The 14971-nt window shown below is 39.4% G+C and overlaps 1 protein-coding gene across 1 annotated transcript in view; it reads right to left on the reverse strand.

Moving 5' to 3' along the window:
- Window positions 1-14971, reverse strand: part of EMR2 (egf-like module containing, mucin-like, hormone receptor-like 2) — a 55832-nt gene that overhangs the window by 8381 nt on the left and 32480 nt on the right. Inside the window, exons 9-14 of the mRNA XM_006874326.1 lie at window positions 14940-14962; window positions 14764-14871; window positions 14395-14580; window positions 14020-14183; window positions 5450-5647; window positions 4963-5198 (exon numbers count right to left, since the gene is read on the reverse strand). Of these exons, the coding sequence (XP_006874388.1) occupies window positions 4963-5198; window positions 5450-5647; window positions 14020-14183; window positions 14395-14580; window positions 14764-14871; window positions 14940-14962 (915 nt within the window). The remainder of the gene's footprint in view (window positions 1-4962; window positions 5199-5449; window positions 5648-14019; window positions 14184-14394; window positions 14581-14763; window positions 14872-14939; window positions 14963-14971) is intronic.

Raw genomic sequence — 14971 nt, forward strand, 5'->3', positions numbered from 1 at the left:
ATTTGTCTCAGACATTTTATCTTGTTTCTGGACATGTGCTGATATGGTTATTTGTTTTTGCTTCTTGGACATGCTTAGTGTTTATCTGTGGCCTTAATACTTCATTTTGTGTGTGTTTTGGTATTTTTGATGTTTTTTGATTGCCCCCAGTTAGATGTGATCAGGATGTGGGCTTCCCTTTTCACTCTTTTTATTGCTTAACTCAGAGTAATTTTTGCAGGTCTTCCTCCCTGGTGTATGGCAGTTGGTATTGTTTCTTGTCAGATTGTGGGGCTTTATAGGGTGTGATTGTATCTTAACTGTATGGCAGAAATTGCTGTCTCTTATTGGGTAATAAAGGGAGATAAAGGTAAAAGGGGGAACAAAAGCAAAACAAAACAAAACAAAAAACCCAAGCAACAGCAAAACAAAACAAAACAAAACAAAAACCAACCCCCCAAACAGAACAAAACAAAAAACATATTGGATACTGTAGTCTATAATTGCAGAAAAAGGAGAAGCTAGAGAAAAAAAAATCTGTAGTCTAATATGAGTATGACTTTAATATCCTCTTTCAACTTCTTGCCTTCAAGACCATCTGATAAATTTCAAGATGCCATATTGGTTGTTATGCTGTACCTCAGGATTTGGTTTTTGGCCTGTTTTGCTTTTAAACTCTCTCCCTCTCCACACCCCCTGTTCTGGCCTTTTCCCTATTAATAAACAGTTCAGGGCTGGCTGTGGCTGTTTTGAGCTGCCTGTCCCTTTAAATACTGAGAGGATCTGTGCACATGCGTTGTGGAAGAACCCTCCAGTGTTGGGGGTGGGCGGTGTGCACTCACTCAAGCACCTCCTCTAGTCACCAGAATGGAGGTGCACAGACAATTAGAGGCCAAAGGACAGATACATAAATAAATAAATAAATAATCAGAACCAGACCAAAGCAAACAAAAAATATCGTCACCTTTGCTCTGAGGTTTCTGCGAGCATTAGTTTGGTGGCGGGTCTGCTTGCTCCCCCACTTGGTCTTGCTGTTTGGTCTCACCCAAGTTGTTGGCTCTGGGCTGCTGAGCCTGGCAGATTCTAAAGTACAAGATTTCTTACTTCTGCTACAAGTTCCACTAGCTATAAGCCTTCAAACTTTAAAAATATTCCTACATATGTGGTTCAGAGTTTTGGAGCTCTCCCCTGAACCCACTTCACCTGGTATTCTGTGGTATTGCTGACGAAGATCTTCACTGCACCTCTACCCTATCCGCCATCAAGCCCCACCTCCTGGCAATATAAAATCTGATGTTTCTTGTACCTGCTGCACTATGTTAGAATGTGTCCTTCAAGCATAACCTCCTGCAACTTCGCAAACTGTACTAAATTGATATTTCTTGAAGTCTAACTCTGTGCTAACAGATTTAAATTTTAAATAGAATATGGTTTTAATTTTTGATAAGCTGCTGAATTTTAAAGAGAGTTTTTTTGGGGCCACCAAAAATAGGTCACTATAAGTCAGAATCAATTTGATGACAGTTTTTGTTTTTTAATAAGTATGAAGTGGCATCTCATTGTGATTTTGAATTGCATTTTCCTAATGACTATTTTTTTTTTTTTTAATGATTGCAAATGGTAACCTATTGCTCAAGGCTATACTTACACACATTAATGCAATTCAGTGTTCTTCCTACATTAGCATAAAATGGTGAATCTGCAATATTGAAAGATTCCATAGGCAAAACGTTGAAAGATGCAGAAATCTTCAAAAGAAGATAGAACATATACACAGAGTCAGTGTACCAAAAAAAGAAATAGTTGATGTTCAGCCATTTCAAGAGGTAGCACATGATCAAGAACTGATGGTCCTGAAGGAAGAAGTCCAAGCTGCTCTGAAGATATTGGTGGGGAAAAAAAAGTTTTAGAAAATGATGGAATACAAATAGGAATCTTTCAACAAACTGATGCAGCACTGGAGGCACTCACTCATCTATGCCACAGAATTTGGAAGACAGATACCTGGCCAATCGAGTGGAAGAGATCTATATTTGTGCACATTGCAAATGCAGAAATCATTGGACAATATCATTAATATCAGATGCAAGTAAAATTGTGCTGAAGATAATTGAAAAATGGCTGCAACAGTTAATTGACATGGAACTGTCGGAAACTCAAGCTGGATTCAGAAGAGGATGTGAAATGAGGGATATCATTGCTGATGTCAAATGAATCTTGGCTGAAAGCAGAAGATACCAGAAAGATGTCTAGTTGCACTTTCTTGGTTATACAAAGGCCTTTGACTGTGGATTATGACAAGCTATGGATAGCCCTATGAAGAATTCCAGAACACTGGATTGTGTTCATGAGGAATCTGTATAAAGACTAAAAGTCAGTTGTTCAAACAGAACAAGGGGATACTGAATGGTTTAAAATCAAGATAGTTGTGTGCCAGGGTTGTATTCAATCCATATATTGAGCAAATAATCTGAGCAGATGGATTATATGAAGAAGAACGTGGCATCAGGATTGGAGGAAGACTCATTAACAACCTGAGATACGTAGATGATACAACTTTGCTTGCTGAATGTGAAAAGGACTTAAAACACTTACTGATTAAGATAAAAGACCACAGCCTTAAGTATGGATTTTACCACAATGTAAAGCAAACAGAAATCATCACAACTGGATCAATTAATAGCATCATGATAAATGAAAAAAACTGAAGGCGTCAAAGATTTCATTTTGCTTGGATCCACAATTAACACTCATGGAAGCTGCAGTCAAGAAATCAAATGACATTTTGCATTAGGCAAATCTGCTGCACAAGACTCTTTAAAATGTTCAAGAGCAAAGATACCAGTTTGAGGATTAAGGTGCACCTGACCCAAGCCATGGTATTTTAAATTGCTTAAGAGAAATTGCATGAGAAAGTTGAACAATGAATAAGAAAGATTTAGAAGAATTGATTCATTTGAGTTATGGAGTTGGAGAAGAATATTGTGGAAGCACAATCTGTGACTACAAAGGAATTAAATTAAAAATCAACCACAGAAGAAACTTGAATTTAGTAATTTCCCAAACAAGCAATGGGTAAAAGGAAAATCACCTGGGAAATGAGAAAATACTTTGAGACAAATGAAAATGAAAATACAATATACCAAAACATAATATACAGCTAAAGCAGTGCTTAGAAATAAATTTATAGATGTAAATGCATATATATATATAAAGAAGTGATATTTTAAAGCAATAATATATTTTTAAAAACAAATTAGGACAATCAGAACAAATTAAAACCAAAGCAAACAGAAGAGAGGAAATAATGGAGAACTAAAACAGAGAACAGGAAAACAACAGAGAATCATTGAATCCAATGGGTAACTTTTGAAAAGATGAACAAAAGTGTTAAACTTTAGCTAAACTGACCAAGAAAAAGAAAGAAGACTCATATTGCTAACATAAGGAATGAAAGCCAACAAATTATTTAATTTAGATGATACAGACAAATTTCTAGAAACACACAGACTACTGATACTATTTTAAGAGGGAAGAGGTTGTCAGAGTAAACCCAAACAAACTTTAAAAATTAGTAATGAAAAAAGTTTCCAACAAAGGGCCAAGTCTAGGTGGTTTCATTGGTGAATTCTACTAAATACTAAAGAAAAAAATAATATCAATTCTTTTTTAAAAAGATTGAAGAATATTGAAAGTGTCACAGACTTCCAGAAGAATAAACAAATCTGTCTTGAAAGAAGAACATCCAGAATGCTCCTTAGAAGCAAGGATGGCATATCCAGGACATGTTGTCAGAGAGGACCAGTTCCTGGAGAAGGACATCTCCATGATAAAGGGAAGGGTCAGCAAAACAGAGTAAGACTTTCAGTGGCTGCAACAATCAGCTCAAACATAGTTATGATTGTGAGAACTGGGCAATGATGGCTCAGGACTGGGTAGTGTATTATTCTGTTGCACACAGGGTTGCTATGAGTTGGAATTGACTATATGGCACCTAACAATAGCAACAATACAGGAGTTGAATAAAGAAGTAGATAGGACAATGATGTCTTAGACACTTGTGATTTGATCTTTATACTTGCTGGAAGTGAAGAAGACTTGAAATACTGATGAATCCTTTAGTATGGATTGCACCTCAATGAAAAGAAAACAAAAACTCTTACAACAACAAAGGAATAACATCATAATAAATGGAAAAAAGATGAATGTTGGCAATGGCTTCATTTTGCTTGGATTTACAATCAGTGATCATGGAAGTAGCAGTCAAGAAATAAAATAATGTATTGCATTAAACAAATCTGCTGCAAAAGAGTCCTTTAAAGTGTTTAAGAGCAAAGATGTCAGTTTGAGAACTAAGGTGTGCCTGACCCAAGTCATGATATTTTCAATAGCTCCATATGTATGTGAAAGTTGGACAATGAATAAGGAACACCGTAGAAGAATCGATACATTCTAATTATGGTGTTGGCAAAGAGTATTAAAAATACTATGGACTGCCAGAAGAACAAACAAATCTGTATTGGAAGAAGTACAGTTAGAATATTTCTCAGAGTCAAGGATGGTGAGATTTGGTTTGTCATACTTTGGACATATTGTCAGGAAGGACATCATGCTCAGTAAAGTGGAAGGTCATTATGCTCAGTAAAGTAGAAGGTCAGCAAAACAGAGAAAGACCTTCAATGAGATGGGCAGACACAGTGGCTGCAACAATGGGCTCAAATATGACAATTGTGAGGATGATACAGGATCCGGCAGTGTTTCGTTCTGTTGTACATAGGGTCACCATGAGTTGGAACCAACTTGACAACACCTAAGGATGGAGATTTAAAGACACTCTCCTTAGTTATTATAATCTTTCACGAGAAAGATGTCCTAGCTATTATAAGTTTCCCTTCTGGTATGTTTTAGCATAACCAAGATGCTACATTGGTTTTGGTAGTGGTCAAGCTGGAGGGGATAAGCAAAGGTGGACTTTGTGTTTACCGAGTAGATGTTCCATAAAAGTGAGGTCTGGATGCTGCTGAAATTGCCACAATCACAGCTGGGACTCCATAGCCCACAGGAAACATGAGCTTCTTCCTGTGTTTGCTCACACTGGAGTAGTTGACCACTGCCAGGTTTCTTGCAGTGAGGAAGAGGTGCAGGCCCTCCAACAGCATCCAGGTGAAGGCAGCCAGGTAGAGGTAGTGTAAGGCACCAGTGATGATGGCACACAGCACCTGGGGGAGGAGGAAGAGCTATCAGGAGGGGCTGTCAGGATATGTGTATGTCCCTAGAGACTCTTCTGTGCTTGCCAGTGGGCATAATCCAAATTATATGAAGGATTTGCCAAGAGGGAATGGTTTTCTAGTTGAGTGAGGACTATGTACTGGTCTAAACTTCCTGGGACTCAAGGCCATTTGACTATGGGATCAAGTGCAATATGTCTCTCCTGGGCAGGGCAGGGAGTCCTTAGGGACATTGTCAGTACCTTGGTCTTGGTTTGATCAATCCCGATGAGGAAGAGGAAGTGGGCCAGGAGGAGGCAGAGTGACAGCTGCAGGTGGATTGAGGTGCTGGTGTTCTGGATGGCTTTGCATAGGATGAAGGTGAGGGTTGCCAGGAGAAGGCACAGCAAAGAGAGGCCTAGCCCCACATAGGTGATCACAGACAGCACAGGATCTTCCTCCTGAGACTCAGCAAAGAGACATTAACAGTCATACTTGCCTGGTGGTGGGGGTGATTCTGTGCCGTGGAGTCAGTTCCAACTCATAGCAACCCTGCACAGGGTTTCTGAGGCTGTAAATCTTCATCAGAGCAGAAAGCCTCATCTTTCTCCAAGGGAACAGCTTATAGTTTTGAACTGCTGACCTTGAGATTAACAGCCCGATTTGTAACCACTACGCTACCAGAGCTCCTTTATACTTGCCTGCTATAAGTTAGTTACCATTTTGACATTTTTTTTTTTTTTAACATGAAAAATTTTGGAATGAAGGAGCAAAATAAATTTGTGATATTAATAGGTAAGTGACTCTATGTTCAGTTTAGAAATAAAGGCTATCATTGTTCTTTGGACTGATTAATTCAGCCATTGGAAATATTGAGGGATTTATTTTCCTCCAGAAATTTAGCATAACTCCATGTGCAGAGTTCCAAGCAGGCATGAAGCTCCATGTTGAGTGCCATTCTCCAGTCCCACTACATAATGTATGTGGACAGAGTCAGGACTGACTGTGGAACAGACCATCCATTGCTCATATGCAAAAGGCTGAAGATGAAGAAAATCAAAACAATTCTACAAGAGTCAAAATATGACTTTGAACATATCCTACCTGAATTTAGAGATCATCTCAGAACAGATTTGATGCATTAGACACTAACGACTGAAGACCAGAAGAGTTGTGGGATGACATCAAGAACATCATACAGGAAGAAAGCAAAAGGTCATTAAGACAATAAAGAAGGAAAAGACCAAAATGGATATCAGAATAGACACTGAAACTAGCTCTCCATCATAGATATTAAAGCAAATAGAGTAAGTGAGGAGGTAAAAGAACTAAACAGAATTTCAAAGGGCAGCTCAAAAAGACAGAGTCAAATATTGTAATGAAATGTGCAAAGACCTGGAGTTAGAAAACCAAAAACGAAAAATACCCTAAGTATTTCTCAAGCTGAGGGAACTGAAGAACAAAATTTAAGTCTCGACTTTCAATGCTGAGAAATTCTAGGGGCAAAATCAACCACTCAACTGTTAGTTTGTTGTACTGTGGTGACTTGTATGTTGCTGTGATTCTGGAAGCTATGCCACAGGTATTTTAAGTACCAGCAGGGTCACCCACAGCAGATAGGTTTCAGCTGAGCTTCCAGACAAAGCCAGACTAGGAAGAAGGAGAGACAGACTATTTCCAAATATTTAGTTACTGACAACCTTATGAATATATGCTGTCAGTAACTAAATATTGAGAACACTGTCAGTATCACAATATTGAATATTGAAACATGATGAGGAACACCAGAATATTGTCAGACATAGTTCCAGAAGATGAGCCCTTCAGGTTGGAAGTCACTCAAAATATGACTGTGCCTCCTCAAAGTAGAGTTGACTGTGATGACACAAATGGAGTAAGCCCATGGGACCTTCATTTGCTGATGGAGCACAACTCAAAATGAAGAGAAACAGCTGTAAACATTCATTAACAATTGGACCATGGATACGAAGTATGAATCTAGGAAATTGTAAAAAATGAAATGGAATATATAATCATTTATACAACCAAAGGGCACATTTTGCATCCTGCCCACCAGCACACAGCCTTTCTCTTTTCATGAGTCTAGAGTCTTCAGTTGCATGCTTTCTCTCTGCCATCACCTCTGCCTTCATTTTGGTGATGCTTCCCTGGTTAAGATTCCACGTTCTGCTCATTCTCTTCCCGCTTGATGTCCTAGGGTCCTCTGTTTCAGTAATGTAAGATTAACTACTCCCTCCTTTTTGTCACACATCTTCTACCTTTATAGTTGTGACAGTTGCAATTAGTCATGATAACGATTACTCACTATTGAATCAAAAGAATCCTATCCCCATCTCCTTTCACCAGACCCATCTAGAAAGATGAAAACTATTCAGTGGGGATTCTACCTCACTGCACCACCTGCTCTGAAACTAAACTCACTCTTGAAAACTTGTAAGCCAGCCACTTTGTGCCTTTATAGACCTTCTCACCCCCCATTTTAGGTAGCCAATGTCTAAGTTGCCTGTCCCTATTAACCCTGTGTATTGAGGGGATAGGCTTTATCCTTGATGTGAAGACTCCTTCCCTTTTGGTTGGTATTTTGAGCTACTACATCCATAGGTCAAGTTCATCAAATTGTAGCAATTTACACTTGCTTCTTGTATCAAATTTCTTTACATTCCTCTAGTCGAGTTCTGATCACCAAGCCATCCAATCTAGGTTAAATGAGTACTATCTTCAAACTTGGGCATTCTTGTGCATCTCCCCCTCTTCATATTAGCTGGACACTTCATTGTTAATTCTAGACCACCATGGCTAGGTTATTGTCTATGGACTCAGGAGTTTCCAAATCTCCCAAACTTCAGACCAAACAGCCCTTCATTTTTTTTCTCTCTCATCTCAAGGTCCAACAGGAGTCTATGGAACGTGGTCGAACTCAGCCCATGTCTTCATTACTGCCTTCCCTCCACTTCCACTCACAAGTAGACCAATGTGATCACCAGTGATCTTAGATTGCTGCTTGTGTGTTTGTTTTGAGTTTTTGTCTTGGAAGGGGGTTTGTCTTGAGAACTGACTTTTTTTGCCTTGATGGCTCCCAGGTGATCAGCTTGCTTGTTCTTGTAATAGCCAAACAGTCTGCTCTTCTTCATTTGGAATTCCTCTTGATGGTGCCCACCGAAGCTTTATGCTCTCTTTAATTTTCTTTCCTCTTCCTATTTGTTTTACAAATGGAGTAATCACAAAAGTTTTGTTTTCTATAGCACGAACTCTCTCTTCTATTGTTTCTATTCTACTTTTGTGCTCTTCCATGGAATTGTTTATTTTTGTTGGTTTATTATTAAGCTCCAGAATCTATAGCTGTTTTATACTTAATGTTTCTATCACTTCATTGAGTTTTTAATTTTGTTCTTGTCTTGTTTTTCTGATTTCTTCCAAAAATTATTCCATGTTTTCCTTTATGTCATTGAAAAACCTTAATACTAAGTTTCTGACGTCTTTATTGGGAATTTCATAGCAATAAATGCCTGAAATACTAGGTTTGTCCTTCATTGGTGAATAGACAGAAAACACCCACTGCCCTGATAATTTACAAATATCCATATCTTTTATAATTCCTTCCAGAAGTTTCTTTTCATCATTCTTCTCTTTAGAGTTAAGTGAAGCAAATGAGTTCTGAGACAAGGCTAACTCTGCTGTTACTGCTAGCTGAAGTTCCACACTTGAAAGACCCTACTGATGGTTTCCCTTGATCTTTGCTCCCCCTACCCCCATCATGGTGCAGAGTTTGAGAAGCTGGATGATTAGATCACACTGGAGTGTATCTCACTAGTGGCATTCCATCCATACCTGTTACTACCTGAGGTCTGTTGCTGAGGTTGCTGTCATCCCCTGCCCACCATGATGTTCATTCCAGCACCAGTCTCTCTCCACATCAGCACTGGCCTTGAAAGAAGAATTGACAAATGGCCATTGAGACTGTTTGCCTATGGAGAGCACATCATAGGAGCACAGTCCAGAGCAACTGAACTCAGCCCTGCTCCTATGATATCTTCTTCTCATGCCAGAGAAAGGCCATTTCCTCAATGACTTCTTCATTGCAAATACCTTTTTAAAACAACATAAAACTCAACTACTCACATGAACTTCACCATATGGAATAACAGAATCAAGCTGACTACATATGTGGGAACAGACAGTGGAAAAGCTCAATATCATCAGTCAATAGAAGGCCAGGGACAGATGTGGAACAGGCCATCAATTGCTCATATACAAATTCAGACTGAAGATGAAGAAAATCAAAACAAGTCCATGAGAGCCCACATATGACCTTGACCATATCCCATTTGAATTTAGTGATATCTGAAGAACAGATTTGATGCACTAGACATTAAAGACTGAAGACCAGAAGAGTTGTGGGATGGTATCAATTACATCATACAGGAAAAATCAAAAGGTGATTAAGAAGGCAAGAAAGAAGAAAATGATCAAAATGGATGTCAGAAGAGACTCTGAAACTTAATCTCCAGAGTAGAGATGCTAAAGCAAATGGAAGAAATGAGGGAGTAAAAGAGCTGAATAGAAAAATTTCAAAGCACAGCTTGTGAAGACAAAGTCAAATATTATAATGAAATGTGCAAAGATATGGAGTTAGAAAACCAAAAGAGAAGAACACACTCAACATTTCTCAGGCTGAGGGAACTGAAGAACAAATTCACGCATCGACTTGCAATATTCAAGGATTCTATGGGAATAATATTGAATGATGCAGGAAGCATCAAAAGATCATGGAAGGAATATACAAAGCCACTGTACCAGAAAGAAATGGTCACTGTTCAACCATTTCAAGAGGTAGTATATGATCAAGAGCCACTGTTACCGAAGGAGAAGTCCAAAGTGTACTGAAGTCATTGACAAAGAACAAGTCATGGGGAATTGATGGAATACAAATTGAAATCTTTCAACAAACTAATGCATCACTGGAGGCACTCATCCATGCCAAGAAATATGGAAGACAACTATCTGGATCACTGAATGGAAGAGTTCCGTATTTGTGCCCATTCCAAAGAGAAGTACCCAAAGGAATGTGGAAATCATCGGATAGTATCATTATTATTGCATGCAAGTAATTTTTCTAAAGATAAATACAAAAACTGCTGCAACCGTACATTGACAGAGAACTTCCAGAGGTTCAAGCCGGATTCAGAATAAGATGTGGAATGAGAAATGTTATTGCTGACATCAGATGGATCTTGGCTGAAAGCAGAGAATACCAGAAAGATGTTTACCTGTGTTTTATTGACTGCACAAATGTTTTCAATTGTGTGGATCATGACAAGCTATGGATAACGTTGTGGAGAATGAGTATTCCAGAATACTTAATTGTTCTCACGAGGAACCTGTACGCAGACCATGAGACAATATTTGAATAAAACAAGGAACCATTGAATGGTTTAAAATTAGTCAAGGTGTGCGTGAGGGTTATATTTTTTCACCATACAGATTCAATCTGTATGCTGAACAAATAATCTGAGAACATAGATTAAATAAAGAAAAATGTGGCACCAGGATTGAAGGAAGCCTCATTAATGACCAGCAATATGCAGATTATACAACCTTGCTTGCTGAAAGGGAAGAGGACTTAAAATTCTTACTGATAAAGATCAAAGACCACAACCTTTGGTATGCATTGCTTCTCAATATAAAGAAAAACAAACTCCTCCCACAGGGCCAATAAACAACATCCATATAAATGGAGAAAAGATTGAAGTAGTCAAAGACTGCATTTTGCTCTGATTAGCCATCAACATCAACGGAGGCAGCAGTCAAGAAACCAAATGTCATTTTGCATTAGGCAAATCTGTTGCACAAGATCTCTTTAAAGGATTCAAGAGCAAAGATGTCAGTTTTAGGCTTAAGGTGCACCTGAACCAAGTCATCAAATTTTAAATAACCTCATATGCAAGTGAAATCTGGATAGTAAGTAAGGAAGACTGTAGGAGAATTGATGTGTTTGAGTTATGGCATTGGAGGAGAATATTGAAAGTACCATTGACTGCCAAAAGAACAAACAGATAAATCTGTATTGGAAGAAGTACAGTCAGAATGCTCATTGGAAGCCAGGATGACTAGACTCTCATACTTTGAACATATTATCAGGAGGGACCAGTCCCTAGAGAAGGATATCATCTTTGGTGTGGTTAGAAAACAAGAGAAAGACCCCAATAAGATGGATTGACACAGTAGCAGCAGCAATGGGCTCAGGTATAGCAATGATTATGAGGTTGGTGCATGACTGAGCAGTGTTTTGTTCTGTTGTACGTAGGGCCATTATGAGTAGGTGCCAACTCGATGGCTCCTAACAACAAGAACAATGGGAAAATTGAATGATGTAGAAAGCATCAATAGAAGATGGGAGGAATACACAGAGTCACTCTACCAAAGGGGGGTGGGGAAGTCAAAGTTCAACCATTTCAAGAGGTAGCATATTATCAATGATACTGAAGTAAGAAGTTCAAGGTGCATTGAAGGCATTAAGGCATTGGCAAACAACAAGGCTTCAGGAATCAATTGGATACAAATTAAATTCTTTCAACAAACTGAGGCAGCACTGGAGGCACTCACTCATCTATGCCAAGCATTTGGTAGACAGCTACCTGGGTAACTTATTGGAAGAGATTCATATTTGTGCCCATTCCACAGAAAGGCGATCCAACAGAATGCAGGAATAAGACAATATCATTAATATCACATGTAAGTAAAATTTTGTTAAAGATAATTGGAAAAATGACCGTGGTAGTACTTTTACAGGGAGCTGCCAGAGTTTCAGGCTGGATTCAGATAGGAATGTGGAATGAGGAATCTCATTCCTGACATACGATGGATTTTGGTTATAAGTAAAGAATACCAGAAAGATGTTTACCTGTGATTTATTTACTATGCAAAGCTTTCGATTGTGTGGATCATGACAGCTTTGGATGACAATGTGGAGCATGAATATTCCAGAACACTTAATTGTGCTCATGACGCACCTGTACATAGACCAAGAGGCAGTTGTTCGAACAGAACAAGGGGCTACTAAATGGATTAAAATCTGGAAAGGTGTGTGCCATGGTTGCATTCTTTTGCCATACTGATTCAATCTGTATGATGAACAAATAATCCAAGAAGCTGATTATATGAAAAAAAATGTGGCACCAGGATTGGAAGACTCATTAACAATTTGCAATTGCAGATAATACAATCTTGCTTGGTGAAGGTGAAGAGGACTTAAAATACTGATGAAGATCAAAGACCACAGCCTTTGGTATAGGTTGCACCTCAATATAAAGCAAACAAAAATCCTCACCACTGGACCAGTAAATAACATGGTAAATGGAGAAAAGATGAAGTTGTCAATGACTTCACTTTTATGGGATCAACCATCAACACTCATTGAAGCAGCAGTGAAGAAATCACATGACATGTTGCATTAGGAAAATCTACTGCACAGACCTGTTTAAAATGTTCAAGAGCAAAGATGTCAGTTTGAGGACTAAGGTGCATCTGTGCCAAGCCATGGTATTTTCCATAGCCCCATATGCATGTGAAAGTTGGACAACGAGTAAGGAAGACCATAGAAGAATTGATGCATTTGAGTTATGGTGATCAAAGAGAATATTAAAAGTACCATGGAGTGCCAGAAAAAGCAAACAAATTTGTGTTGGGAGAAGTACAGCCAGATAGTCCTTAGAAGCAGTATTTCCAGGCTCATTCTCTCTTACTTTGGACATATTATTAGGAGGGAACAGTCCCTTGCTGAAGTGGAGGATCAGTGAAGTAGAGATGGATTAGTACAGTGACAGCAGCAATGGGCTCAAGCCTAGTAATGATTGTGAGTTTGGCGAAAGACTGGGCAGTGTTTCTCTTGCATTTTGAGCCAATATTGACTTGGTGACATCTGACAATAACAGCAATACCCCTATTCAAATCCACTAGTCACTTCATAGGAGAAGTATTTAGCTGTCTGCTTTTGTAAAGGATTCAACATTGGAATCCCTATGGGGCAGTTTCTACTCTGCTATGTCATGAGTTGGAATCAATTTGATGACAATGGGGTTTGACTTGCTTTTTTAAGGAGTTGACTTACAAAGAGGAAGATTATCCTGGGTGGGCCTGACGTAATCCAGCGGGCCTTTAAAGGGTCTAGTCTCCTCTTGGAGGTAGCGATGCAAAGCTCAAGAAGGATTTGATGCAAGGGATAGTCTCTTGCTAGCCTCTGGAGCAGGGGTGGGGAATGTCTGGCCCAAGGACTGTATAGGTCAGCAAGATCATTTGGTCTGGCCCTGCCAAGGCAACTACAGGTAAGCTTTTTTCATAGCAACATACATTTATATTAAGTGATGTTATAAATATCCAAATGGCCCTTGGCAAAAAAAAAAAAAAAAAAAAAAAAAATCCCATCCCTGCTCTAGAGGAATACTTCTATGCTATGAGAGGACCTATGATTGGGTCCCATGAGAGGTCATGTGAGAAGCCATCTGGGAAAGAATGATGAATGCACTCCCTAGTTGACAGTAAGAATATGAGGTGCGAGTCACACAACCTAAAGAACTGAGTTCTGCCAATAAGCAGTGAACATGGAGGACCCCAAAACTCAGATAAGATCAAAACCCCAGCTAAAATCTGATCTCAGTCTTGTAAAACCCTGTTCAGAGAACACAGCTGCTCTGGTCTGGATTTGTGGCCCACAGAAACTATGACATAATAAAATTGTGATTTTTAAGCTGCCAATTTTGTGGTAATTTGTTATACTGAAAAGGATAACTAATACATCTCCTTTCAATACTCTTACCTGCACATTCTGAGCCATGAGGACGGCAAAGCTGCTGAGGTGGTTGCAGTGGCAGATGGTGGTGGTGTCATTAAAGCCCACTGTATCACAGCCTGTGGTGGCCCAGTGACCACATCCATGTTGTCCATGTTCCCAGAAGGCACAGACCACCTTCTGTCCTGGTCCTGCGGTCACTGGCTATTGGAACAGAACAAAGATGTAAGCTAGCGGTACTGGTACTCAGAGATGCTGACACAAAGCTGGTTTGGGAAAGGTGATGTTCTTGGGGAGATGGTATGCCCATAGTGGCATCCTGAGTCCCAAGGCTGAAGTGAGCAGAAAGGATGAGCTCAGGACTCAGGTTCCTTCCACACTCATTCTGTACCCATCCAGGACTCACAGGGTGAAAGTAGGTGAAGGTGACTGGGGATTTGAGCTTCTGGGTGTTATTAATGCTCAGAAAGGCAGAGGTGACATTTGAGACCATGTTGGAGGAGAAGTTCATGAATGTGTCTTGAATAGTAGCCTTAGTCATCAGCTTGCCCATCCCTGGAATGGAGACCAGGCCTGCCACGAAAGGACCTGGGAGACAAAACCAAGGTTAACTTTAGGGCTTTTTCCTAAAGCATTTCTTCATCACCCATTCCTCCTCTTTTCATCACACTCACCCCACACTTCTCTTGAATTCTTTATGCATCACATCCCTGGCTATTTTGACCAACCACCAGCTCTCAGTGACCTTCCCCTCTCCCATTTTGGCATTACCAGAGTCTTCAGATTCCTGTGCTGCATCCAAGTTCAGTGACATCATTGTGTTTTTCTGGTTCAGTGTGACATTCCTGACTCTTTGCTCCTGCACCTCCAGGTATAGGTCTGAGTTGTGGTAGTGATGTAGGAGGTAAATGAGTTAGGTTAGTAATTGTGCCAGTAATGTGGTAGACGTAATATCATTAAAAATGTGTACCTTATAATC

The sequence above is a fragment of the Chrysochloris asiatica genome, unplaced genomic scaffold (assembly GCF_000296735.1).
Source record: "Chrysochloris asiatica unplaced genomic scaffold, ChrAsi1.0 scaffold00268, whole genome shotgun sequence".
In the NCBI taxonomy this organism is placed as follows: domain Eukaryota; kingdom Metazoa; phylum Chordata; class Mammalia; order Afrosoricida; family Chrysochloridae; genus Chrysochloris; species Chrysochloris asiatica.